This window comes from Cynocephalus volans, chromosome 1, assembly GCF_027409185.1.
Source record: "Cynocephalus volans isolate mCynVol1 chromosome 1, mCynVol1.pri, whole genome shotgun sequence".
Classification (NCBI taxonomy): domain Eukaryota; kingdom Metazoa; phylum Chordata; class Mammalia; order Dermoptera; family Cynocephalidae; genus Cynocephalus; species Cynocephalus volans.
This window is the reverse complement of record NC_084460.1, coordinates 113,233,356-113,246,203: the sequence shown is the minus strand read 5'-3', so window position 1 is coordinate 113,246,203 and position 12,848 is coordinate 113,233,356. Positions and strand designations below refer to the sequence as shown.

Below are 12,848 nucleotides of genomic sequence, written 5' to 3'. Positions count from 1 at the left end.
TGTCAGCTTTCCCATTCCTAGATTGATACTTATTGCTTAAGTCCTGGGGATACTTGGTTTTATTAAATTGCCTCTTTGTTCAACTCTTAGAATAAGAATTAATATCTGAGTACCATCTGACTTGCTGGAACGTTTGGCTGTCGTAAGAGATGAGGAAACTGAGGCTCAGTTGCGGGAGGTCACGCAGCTGGTAAACCGACAGAGGCAGAACATAAGTACAACTCCCCCTTCCTCCGACAGTTGTCTGTGTCCTGTAATACAATGGGCTGCCCAGGAAAGGCGGGCTGTTCATTGTTTCCGCCCCGCTCCAGTGCACAGACACACACATGCACACAACGTGGGATGAGACGACGGGGGAGAGACCCTCCCGAAGGAAGATTCCGAAGGCCCAGGGTTGGGTCCTTGCTTTGCCAGTTAACTCTATAAACTTGGCCAAACCACTTTTCTTCTAGAACTTCCGCAGCTACACCTATAGCTCCTCTAGGACTTAATAGCCTGAGATGAAGCTTCAGGCTTCATCTGAAGGTGACGGACTCTGCGCACCTCGATGTCATGTGCAGATTCCAGAAAATGATAAAATGACAGAGGCCCTAACCTTACTAACCTGAATTTTCTTCACCTCTAAAAACGGGCAGGAATAACTTCCGCAACCTGGAAGGGCACCCACGTGCGAAGCTCCTGGCCGGGTGGCCTCAAGCGACGCTAGCTCTTTGCCGGGCACTTGAGCATACGGCCGCTGGCAGCCCCGCGCTGGGCCGGGAGCCTGGGACAGCGGCTCGCGGCGGCTCGGGCAGCAGGAGGAGCGTGTGAGCTGTGGGCGTCCCTTTAAGAGCCGCGGGCCGCGCACGGCCTCCGCCTCTCAGTCCGCGCAGCGCCGGCGGTCACCTGGGCTCGTGCGCCAGCCAGACCGCCGCGCTTGCCCGCGGAGGTTGGAGAGGGGACCCGGCCGCGAGGTGCCCCGGAGCCGTCTCGGAGCGTGGCCGTCCCGCGCCTCTCCGCGCCGGAGGATGCGGGAGCGCATCTGGGCGCCGCTGCTGCTGCCGCTGCTGCTCCCGCCGCCGCTGTGGGCCGGCCCCCCGGACAGCCCGCGCCCGGAGCTGGAGCCCGAGTCCGGGCCTCTGCAGCCCTTTGACCTGCTCTACGCCAGCGGTGTGGCCGCCTACTACGGCGGGGACTACGAGCGAGCGGTGCGCGACTTGGAAGCGGCGCTGCGCAGCCACCGGCGCCTGCGGGAGGTCCGCGCGCGCTGTGCCCGCCACTGCGCCCTGCGCCGCCCGCTCGCGCCCCCCGGCGCCGGCCCCGGGGCCGAGCTGCCCTTCTTCCGCGCCGTGCTGGAGCGGGCACGCTGCTACCGCAGCTGTGAGACCCAGCGCCTCGGGGGACCCGCATCCCGCCACCGCGTCAGCGAGGATGTGCGCAGCGACTTCCAGCGCAGGGTGCCCTACAACTACCTGCAGCGGGCCTACATCAAGGTACCCAGAGCGGGCGCTATTCCTGTCATCTTGACATGGCTCTGTCCTTCAGTCTTTCCTATTGGGCCTCCTCATTTCTGTCTCATGTTTGTGACTCTAAATATCTGGTGGTCCAAGCTCTGCAACCAACACTGGATGGACGTGGGCGACTCCTTGTCTCTCTCAGCCTCAAATTCTCTCTCGAAAAGATGTCTTTTTAAGGTACCCGATCAATGCTCATTCGTGAGGCTTTGGCAGAGCTGGGTCTGATACAAAGTTCTCTTCTCTCCGTTCATTCCTTGCTATAGTCCCGTCCCCATCTCTCTTCTTTCTCCTCTTCCTCAACTCTCATACACTGTTAGTCTGCACTTTTTCTCTGAAGTTTGAAAGAAAGCATCCGCAAAGTAGTGGAGTTAAAAATAGACATGTTCCGGAACAAATTTGTTTCTCTCTTCTCCCCTTCACCTACAAAAAAGTAAAGATCAGAGGTTAAAGTGAAGGTATTCTCGGAGCAGGTGAAGCAGTGTGAGGCGATCTCACTACATGCGTTAGCAGAAAGTGCTGGCCTTTTCTCTTTTGATAGAGGGCTTCCAATTTTTTCAGGTACGCTTTCGACTGGGCTACATCAATGCTCAGCACTCTAGAAGGAGCGTATGCAACTTGCCTGAAGTTAGTGGAGGTGTACAGTGTAGATTGTCATGTTTTCCACTTCCATAAGTTTGATGGTCCGTCTGGATGCTTCAGCAGAGGGAATGTAGAAAGAGTTTCTCTACCTCCAGACCTACTCACCCATATTGCTCTGAATTTACACTCTTTCTACTCCACTTCTGGCCTCTATGTCAATACATCCATTTCTCTTCTACAGCTGTTGGAGAAGTGGCAGCTCTAGGGTTGGTTGGTCTGCCAGTCAATGAACCAAGCTGCATTTCCATGAGGATGAAAATACACACCGTGTTCAGACATCCAAATTCCTTCAGCAGCTCATCCCAGGGGTCTCTGTCCTCACAAGTGAGAGGGCTCTCTCAGATTCACAACTGTCAGTGGAGTTTGAGACTAACTCAGCTCCTAGTGCGCTATGGTTAAGGTGCTGGAGTTCACTAGACGAGTATCTTGGGCAAGAACTGAGAAAGCCCAAATTCTTTCTAGGACTAGATTTCTAGTTGCTTGTGTCTCCTGATAGATTTGCTAAGGCATGTGTTTTAACGTAACTAATTTCTAAGTGAGTGGCACGGTTTTTGGTGGTCTTACAGAATCAGTCACTACTGGGGGAAGATGGAATCTTGAGTACCTGGTAAGGAAGATATCCTAAGCTAGTTTCCAGAGCAGAAGGTGGGTGGTCCTTCAGCATGGTCCCTGCAGTGTGGTCCTCCTGGGAGCCTCAGATGTGAGGTTGACAGTCCTGCTGATAATTCTGTCACACATCTTGTACAGATTTTCCTTTCTTAGGACCTGAGAAGGAATACATATTCGTGTTCAATCCTATAAAAATAAATAACCATGAAATAACTCTCAACATCTGGGTTTCTTTGGTTCTGTAATTACACTTACTTCACTGTCGATGTTAACATTTATCATTCATTCCCCTGCTCCTGTCCCTGATTGAAGTCAAAGAAAGTGAACTCATAGGTTTAAAATGCCTCAAATTTTTGCAGTGAATTGATAACAGGAACAAGTCACACATGGGCACCTCTGTGGGTGAACTACTGGACATTGTCTGATGAAGCAATGAAGTTTAAGACGTTCTTTCAAAAATGTGTGGTTTTTGTGTTAATTCCTGTTGTACGGGCAGTGCTCCTGAGAGCAGAACAAGTCTTGCATCTTTTTTCTGCTTCACCTTCACTCTCACAGGCAAAGTTTCTTGGATCTACGTAATCGATAATCTTTTAAGGAGGAAATATTTTTACCTCTTTAGAAATTCATTTTTGATAGTTAACGTTTGTGAACATCTAAAAGATGCATCATGGTTCAAGGTTCTTCCCTCTCCTGCACCACACACACTTTTGTTTTGAGACTAAAACGAAACTCTCAAATAGTAAAAGAACATCCTCAAGCTCTGACAGGCCTGGATTCTGAGGTGTTCGTTTCCTGATGATAAGATGATGGGTTCCCTGTCTGTGCCCCGTATTGTTGAATTACTTTTGACATCAGTGATCCAGTTTACACTTAAAGGATAATCCTGGGCTAGATCAAATGCTGTGAGGACTGGAAGGCTTCGCAGAGCTAAGGAAGTACAGTTATTCTCAGCTAGGCGGTTTACAAACCGCCGAAGCTCTCAGGAGATGCTGCTTCTCATCCACATCCTGGTTAGTGAGCCCCATGGAAGTGGATCCTCCGTGCTGGTGTGTGGAGAGAGGGGAAGAAGGATTGGGAATTGTGAAGTCTGAGATGTGTTGAGTTCAATTTCATGTTTCACAGATGGGGAAAGGGAGGTCCACAAAGGGAAAGGGGCCTGCTCAGTGTCACACATTTAGTGGCAGATCAACATGATTTGATGAGATGAGCACAGGAATGGGAGTCTGGAGTCGGGGCTCTGCCAGTCACTGATTGCCATGCCTCTGCTGTGTCTGCTGCCGCGTGGGGTCACCTCAGGTGCCAGAGAATGCTGTATTCCCCAGGGCTATCCTTATGCCAGATTTGGACAGCTCTAGGGATGAGTAGGTCCTTGTCCTGTGGGGTAACAGACACTCACTGCGTTTATCTTGAGGCCAGCTCTGAAGAATTTTCCTCAAGGCCTGGCATGCTGGGGATTTGTCTGGACAGCTGTGAAGTGGTAGCTCTGCTTGGCTCCTAGCCACACTTTTTGTTTAAAGGCAGGGTGAGGCTCTTCAAACTTTTGATTTTTATCATTTCAGATGGTAAGATATAACTCATGATTCATAGCCTAAAAACTAAGATATAGCTTTCAGCATAACATTCTCTGCTCAGAACCCTTCAATGGTTCCCCTTGCTACTATACTTGTATAAAGCCCAAATAGTCGAATGCAGCATCCACAACCTGCCTTCCCTTAACCTTCCCAGTCCTGTCTCCCCCAGCTCCTTCATCCGCCAGCCAAAGAGAACAATGGACGCTTTGTCTTATGACTGACACTTTTACATCTCTTGGCCTTGTTTATTCTTCCTTGAGAGAGGCAAATAGCCTCTGGAATAGGATAGATCTGGGGTTAAATTTTACCTTTCGATCTCTATTTGTGTGTCTGTGACTTCTGAGCCTTAGTATTCCCATCTGCAAAATGGGGAAATGATGAGATTAACTTTAAGATGTGATTGATGTAAAGTGTCCAGAACAGGGTCAGATTCTCAATAAACACTGGAGATGTGTTTCTCCTTATTATTAGCTGTAATAGTAGAACTTTCCTCCTCATTTTCTACATGTTTAAATAATAACTGTCTTAACACAAACATACCTATTTCTGTGAGGCTATCCTTCACTCCCTTCAAAACTCTTAGCAGTCAATCTCTCCCTTTTCTGGATGCCTACAGCAAGGAATTTGTTCCTCTCTTATCACTTTTTATTTATAATCTTATTTTGGAAAAATTGATATATTTGCTATCACTTATGTGAGCTCCTTGAAATCAAGAACTGTCTTAGTTATTTTTGCATCTCCTGAAGCAAAGGTTCCCAGATCTGGATGATTATTAAATAGATCATTATTATTAATCTTCTGGGGCATTAAAATATGATTTAAAATTAGATATTTAGACTCAGTAAGTCTGAGTTAGGCCATCAGCAACTCTGTTCCTTCCAAATACCTCAAACAGGGGGTGGTAGCAATAGATGCTCAGTATGTGTCTGTTGAATGAATAATAGCTTAGTTCCATATGTATGAAATATTGTTGGTGGCAGGAGGTTTTCTCACATTAGTTGTTTGGTTTCCTGTCTGGTCAGTTTTGGGAGAAAGTTCCAGAAGGACTGTGGACTGCCTGACTTCTCACTGTTTTCCACTTAGAAGTTCTGGACAGTGTTGGGAACCTCCACCTTCTCTCCCTCCACCTTTTTTTCTAATTTAATTTTTATTACTTAAAGCTGTGCTTCAGAAAATCCTTGACACATCGTACCTGCTTTATGTACATTTGTGGAATTTAAACAAATATAAGAGAAGTACTTTTCTTCTTATCTGTGTCCTCTATAATCAGGAATTATTTGACAATATCTGTTTTTATCTCCCACTATTCCCAACCATTTAAGAAAACAAAATAAAGCAAAACACTACGGCTGTTTATTTTTTTTACTTAAAACAAACTTGCCCCTGTATGTTTTGTTTCTGAGTTGGTGCTTTGTGCCATTTGACCTTTGTTTTTCTTCTTAGGATTAAAGGGGTGGGGGGTGGGGGGGGGGAAGAAATGCAATTAAGTGAAGCAATTCTGTCTGCCTCCTAGAGTCATCTCCCTAAACTCCCTTTATCTTCATCATAATCTATTTTATTAGTGATTTCTAGAAAAGAATAAAACATAATCTTAAGGAATTTCTTCACTCTTATTCTGCTTTATTGGGTGCTTTCTTTCTAGAATGCATGCCTTAAATATGGAAATTGAAAACCTAGACAAAAACTGCATCACATGGATCCTGTTAGTTCAGAATAAAAAAACTTTCTTGAATCCCACATTTAAATTTATTTTTACCTATTTGAAGAATATGTATATTTTTGTCCCCAAATTATTTCAAATAGGAGGTTGGCTTTATGTCTTCTTGAAATAGGTGTTCTGAAATTGTTCTAATGGTTATTTCTCAAGAGTTGGGGCTTTTTTCCCTCTCTGTCTCTCTCACAATTGAACTTTGTGTGTGTGTGTGTGTGTGTGTGTGTGTACTTGAATCATGAAAATGTACTGGTCACCATGTTTATGTCCCACCCTTAGGAAGGAAACCTGAGAGATTCTTTGTCTAGCCTGTCCTTAGGTCCTGTGTGCTAAGGAGTTAGAATCACAATTGTTTCCTTATAGAGAGTTGCCCACCTGAAGGCTGGGTCAGCCCTTTATCAGTCATCCCTCATTCTTATCCATAACAAGTGCCACAGAGGCTTAAAATTCAATTAGATGAGGGCAGCAACTGCTTACATGTTTTTTCCCATCTCAGCCTGGTGAATCAGAGATTCCTTTACAGGTTTTAATAAAGGAAAGTAGTAAACTGCTTGTCTCTCTTTCTTTTCAGATCCCATCTCTGAGAGTCAAATGAATTCTGACACTAATATCATTTGCTCACTGATAAATTCCAAAAGAGTAGCTATATGGCATTCTTTTGGAAATGTTTGATAAAGTGTAAGCTTGCTTCACGGATGGGACTAGATAAATTCTGAAAGGTGGGCAGGTTCACCTAAAATGAAAACTTACCAGATTTGGTATAACAATGGTCCTTTTGTATTGCTAAGGAATTGAGTAAGCTGTTGGTTTCTTAGAATTACAGATCTTAGAGCTGGGCGGGACTGCAGGACAGCATCTTCAAGTCAGATAATTGCTTTTAGGCAGTGAAGGAGGAGTGAGGGACAGAGTGATAACTATTTTGTTCAAGAAATGTGATCTAGCAAGGATGTGGGTGATAATTATTGAATCTATAAAAAATGCTATTGCTTTAAGGGCCCTCAAAGAACATGAAGACATCTATCCCTCTCACTTAACAGGTGATGACACTAGCCTCAGAGGTTCCATGACAAATCAAAGAGGGTCGGCAAGTGAAGCTGGGTCCAGAATGCAGACATTCTAATGTATAGCCCTGTGCTCTCTCTCTCCAGACTCTATGTAATGGGCATGACTTCCACCTGAGGGTGGTCTGCTGAATCAGTGGTGCTATTGAGACCTGCAGAGAACCCTCTGCATTCAGAGACAGGGCAGATTCACAAGGCATGTATTCCTGGACTGCCCTTCCTCCCTGCCTGTTCATTCAGATGATGCATAGGTCATTTAGCCAAGAGTCACAGTTTTCTGGCGGAAAATTTTGCATTTGTCATTGGGAAAATAATTTCTTCTGTCTTTTTTTTTTCCATTCAGTTTTCTTCTATAATTCTTTTTCTGTCTTTTTATTCATCCCTCCTTTCCTGTTGTCTGACTTCCTAGCTATGTAATTTCCACCAGAACTGGCCATAATTTGCCAAATGGCTCAGACACATCTTTAAAAAAATGATTTAGTGTCAAGCTTCTGAGTGATATGCCTAGTGCTGAGTGTGTGATTTTCTTATTTTAGTACTGAGGAGGACTGAAGACTTGTTAAAAGAAGCCGATTTCACTTGGCCATATACTCCTTTATACTTTATATACTATATAGTTTTTTATACTTATTTTCCTGCTTTTCTTTCAACCTGCACCCCTACATTTGCCTATTGGTATCTACGTAGTGATAGTACATCTGAAAAGAAGAGTGTTGAGGTGATGAATGGGATAAGAGAAAAAAGACAGAGGTAGAGGCAAGGTCAGGTTTCTGGCTCTAATAAATGAAAACCATATTTTATTTAATTTGAAAAACAGTCATAGCCATCTACTTTAATATTCTTCTCATGTCCCTTACCCCCATGTGTGTTGTGCAAGTCTTGGGCATGGGTTGGGGAAAGATACATCTCTCCAGCTCCCTATCTTTCTGCAACTGCCCCCTGCCACATTCACGGAGCATTAGTGCTACAACCATCTGATTTTACAGATGGTAAAATAAAGCCCCAAAGAGAATTGATTTGACCAAAGTTAATACAATTAAATGGAAAAGCCAGGATTAGAATTCAGGAACCAGTCTCTTACCCTCTTCTGTGACATTGCCACTGTTCACCATTTGTAAGGTCACTACCCTCAATGAGCTTATATCTAACAGAGAGAATTTAAGATGGCACATGGTTATAATACAAGGCCCACAGGGGAAATTGTCAACACCACACATTTTAGAAGACTATTTTTATTGTGCTCCCAGCTATTTCATTTATGATAAGGAAAGTAACTCAACTTTAGGGATATTAACCATTTAAACAAGTTTCTTTTTCTCTCCCTGAGCTTCTTCTATGACTTTCAATGGATGGAAGTGGCTGGAATAGCTTAATTATTTATGTTCCTCCAGCTCTGTGGCTCTGAGATTGAGGCTGTCAAGGATACTGTTTATGCTGAGAATTAATGCATAAGATAAAGAGTAAGATTAGATGACCTGGGATTCTTTACAAAATTCTGCCTCTCAATGAGAGTTCATAAGAAAGGAGGAGTCACTTCAAAGTGGGGAGTAGGAAGAACCAAAAATAGGTTACGTGAAGGAAGTAATGCTTAAAATAGGCCTATTCTAGAGGGGCTGATGATAGTTTCCAAATAGGGGTTTTGGATATAGACATGAAAGCTACAGTGGCACCTCCATGTAAAATATATTAAAGTAGAGGCCCTCTGGTTGAATAAAAGAAGGCATTTCTCTTCCCCACCCCACATCCCCCATCATTCTGCAGGTGCACTCTTCTACATTCATGAAATAGTAGTATTCCAGACATCCCATTTTACAGATGAAATATAAAGCCCCAAAGAGAATTCAGTTTCCCAAATTTATCCAGCAATTTAGTGGAAGAACTAGGATTGGAATCCAAGAACCTGACTCCCACCTCTGTGACATTGCTTTTGACCACTATTTGTAAGACCCACACTGAAAACATGTACTCAACAAAATTAAAATGAAACACCTTGCATGCCACTTACATTATTTGCTAAATGAAAGAGACCCTGAAAATAAAAGCCACCATCTCCTTACGCAATGTTATTTCTTGCACTACTATTCTGCCTACTTCTGGGAAAAGCTGAGGAATGGGAACCTAGGTCAATACTGTTCCCCAGTAAGCCTAATGAAAATGAATGAGGCAAAGAATTTTCTTTGGAAGGGAAATGAAGGAATAAGAGCCAGAAAGAGGGAGATTCAAGATGTCAGAATTTCCAGAAGTTTGGGGCTATCAGAATGATCCTGCTGGAATTCATTATCTGCAAATATTAATGGATTTGGTTTTTGTGCAAGTAATGAAATGTTGCTAGTGATTGCAGTGTAATTGTACTGGGACACTGAAAAGGAATGGATAAAAGCAAAAGTCATAATAAAATAAATGACTACAAAACATAGAAACAGTTAACAAACCCTGAAGCACAGGAGAGTTAATTGAGCCAATTTTGATTTATTCTTCTTGCTTGGATGCTAAATTTTTAGCTTTAACTCTGCCAAGATCAATAGAGTTGCATGGAGAAATCAACACACAATTAAGACTCCAGACACAGAGAGTTACCTTAAAATCAAATATGGCTGTTTTAAAAAATGATCTCAAATTATAGTATCAAAGACAAATCCAGTAGACCATACAAACTACTTCTCTACTGAAGCAAGAGCTATTTCTGGATAATATTTTTCAGATCAAATTCAGGATTAACAATCAGCATTTGATTCTAACACATGGCATTTATAAACACCACCAGGGACAGAGACTTTCACAGTCAATCATTGTTTCTAAAGAATTACCAAGGGCTCAATTAAACAATGAATCTTCAGGGTTTCAGGTCAGTAGGCGTTTAAACTGGGGTTTTTCACCCTTGACTTATATTTTGAGATGACTAATTCTTTGTTGTGGTGAGCTGCCCTGTGCATTTTAGGATGGTTAGCAGCATCCCTGGCCTGTACCTACTAGATGCTGGTAGCAAAATACCCCACGACCCTCAAAGCTGTGACGACAAAGATTTCTTCATACTTTGCAAAATGTCCTTTGGAGATAAAAATCACCTCAGACTGAGAACCACTGATTTAAACATTTAGCCATATTTAAGATGCCTGCACATCAAGGCTAGAAAGTACAATTCAAAATTTTGACAATATGTTCTAGATGACAACCTGCCCACTGATGAATCATGATATTCATGAAAAAGTTTGGCTACAACTTGACATCTTTTATAAGGGGAAATCAATTAGAAACAGAGCCTTGCTCTGCAAGACTCAAAGCCCTGGGCTCGTATCCCATAGCTGGTTGTCCATAGCTGCAATAGTTCAGCTTGTAGAAAAGATCAGAGGACCTGGCTTTTCTCTACTTATTGTCCTAACATGTCAGGACAGGTTGCTTTAGCAATACTAATACCTCTTAGTTGTGAACTCCATACTCTAGAAATAATGTATTTCTCATTCAACTTGGAAAGTACCCAAACCCAATTATTTAAAAGTAATCCAATCCAACTCTTAAGTTTTGTTGGGGTTAGCTCTGCATCACATATATTCTTAAGAAGCAGCTTGACTCAAACCAAAATGCCAATACATAAAAGTCTGGGAAGTAGGGAAAATAAGAGGAGGTCAGAGGAAAGAAGAAATGACATTGAGATGAGAGAGAGAGAGTGAGAAAGAGTCAGAGGGAGATACAGAAATAGAGGGCGAAGGATGGAGAGATAGTAAGCAAAAATGAACTAAAGAAAAGCAAGAGCAATCAACCTGAAGTCCAGGCAGGATCTCAGGTGTGAAAGGAGGCTGCACAGAACAAATCTTGGATATCACACACTCTGATATCCACGTCTCTGTAATAAAACTAGTGATTCAGAAGCAGATGTTGGTCTTTCTTCAATCCTGTATCACCATAAGACTGTACTCTGTTGAGACTCTGCCTTGGTAGAGCCCAGGTTAGCAGAGCCAGTCAGTTTCCTTGGGGTAACAGAAGGAAGGAATTGGGGCGGGGGGAGGCAAGGGGAGCAGGGAAAGCTTCCACATGCAGAGCACTGAATATTTTCCAAACAATATGATCTTTTTCTAAAAAAACAAAACAAAACAAAACAGAATCCTCAGATTGCCAATAAAAATGTTAACTATTAATTTATTAGCATTCAATTATACTACTTTCCCAAATAGCAATTAAAGAATTTGTTAGGCCGTTTAGGTGTAACCTCTGATAGGCTCTAGAGGTAAGAATATGAATAAGACACTTTCCCTACCATCAAGTAAGTTATAATCCATTGAGGGAAACAAATGCGTGTGTAGCTATGATATTAATCCTTCGGATGAGAAACAGAGGTACTCCTATGCGATTAGGTAGTGGCAATTCAAGAATATTTTGTATAAAATCAATATAATTAGATATGGAAAAGATTTAATTTAAAGATATGTGCTATATGAGAAATTCCATTTAAAAATTACTGGTACTTTTTAACATTTGGATAGAAAAAAGGAATAAAAAAGAAGAACTATTGGAAACAGATATAATGAAAAATTCAGAGAATTAATTTAATCAAGAATACAGGCAGTTTTAAGAATAAATTTGATTGATCATATATCTTAAAAAATGTGTATTATTCTGAGGCTTAAAAGAATCAATGTATGGTAACATATAAAATGCCTTTTAGGGAATTTTACTAATAATTATAATTATAAAACATATTACCTTGAAGTTAAGTCCAAGTGAAATGTAGTTTCAGTGATTTTTTTTTTTTTTAATTTGTTAGAGGAAATGCCATTTTGCCATTTCAGGTTTCTTTGAAATCCTAGGTGTAGTTCAACCTTTCTTTTTACAGTTTTCCAAGTTATTCACTCTCTTTGTGTCCCAGTTTTTATCTCTGTGAAAAGGAAATAAAAATGACCTAACTCACAGGGTTGATGAAAGGATAAAATGAAATATTTATAAAAGTCACTATGAGAATAAGCATACACAGAATGAGGAATGAAAAAAGAGAGAAATTAAAATCTCTATTAGTAGATTAAATTATGTACACAAAAATGGTATGAAAGAGCAACAAGAAGAAAATTTTCCATTACTTCACACAGCTGAAACACATGTCAAAGAATTTTCCTACTATGTCAAAATAACCTATTGAATTATTTTTTACCTCAAATGTAATAATAAATGTAATAATGAACTCATTAAACTTATAAAAAGAGACTTTTGTGTATATATATGAATAAAAAGACTAAAATAAACACCCATATAGGACAATTGCTATTAAACTTGAAAACCATATCATATTATGGTCTTGATGCATTTTGTTTGCAAAAAAGATGATAAAGAAATGGAAAAATGACATTTCCTTTAACAGACTTAAAAAGTCACCAGAAACAAACACTTGGACTTAGCTTTGAGTCAGTATATTTTATAATTATTAGTAATAAAAGATTCTATTTATTGACTATTACTATGTTTCAGGTATTGTGGATAAAAACTTTACATGAATTTTCTCATCAAATTCTTACAACCTTAAGATATAGATTCTGGGATGACGTTCATTCTGTCATAAAGATACTGAAGCTTGAAAGGTTAAATAATGTCTGAGATTACATTGCTAGGAAGTAACAGAGTCAGAATCTGAATCCAGGTTGTTCTGATTACAAAACTTGAGTTCTCATTTACTTCCCACAATGCGGGTTTCAAAGTCAAACAGATGGATAGTCAAAAAAAAGTCCTACCTTCTATTAGTTGTATGACGCTGGGAAAGCTTGCCTGTATGAGTCCA

General features: G+C 41.4%; 1 protein-coding gene across 1 annotated transcript in view; it reads left to right on the top strand.

Moving 5' to 3' along the window:
- Positions 1-936: 936 nt before the first annotated feature.
- The window catches only part of P3H2 (prolyl 3-hydroxylase 2), a 148,601-nt gene continuing 136,689 nt past the window's right edge, over positions 937-12,848 (top strand). The window contains exon 1 of the mRNA XM_063101853.1: positions 937-1,472. Coding sequence (XP_062957923.1) covers positions 1,008-1,472 — 465 coding nt within the window. The 5' untranslated portion in view covers positions 937-1,007. The remainder of the gene's footprint in view (positions 1,473-12,848) is intronic.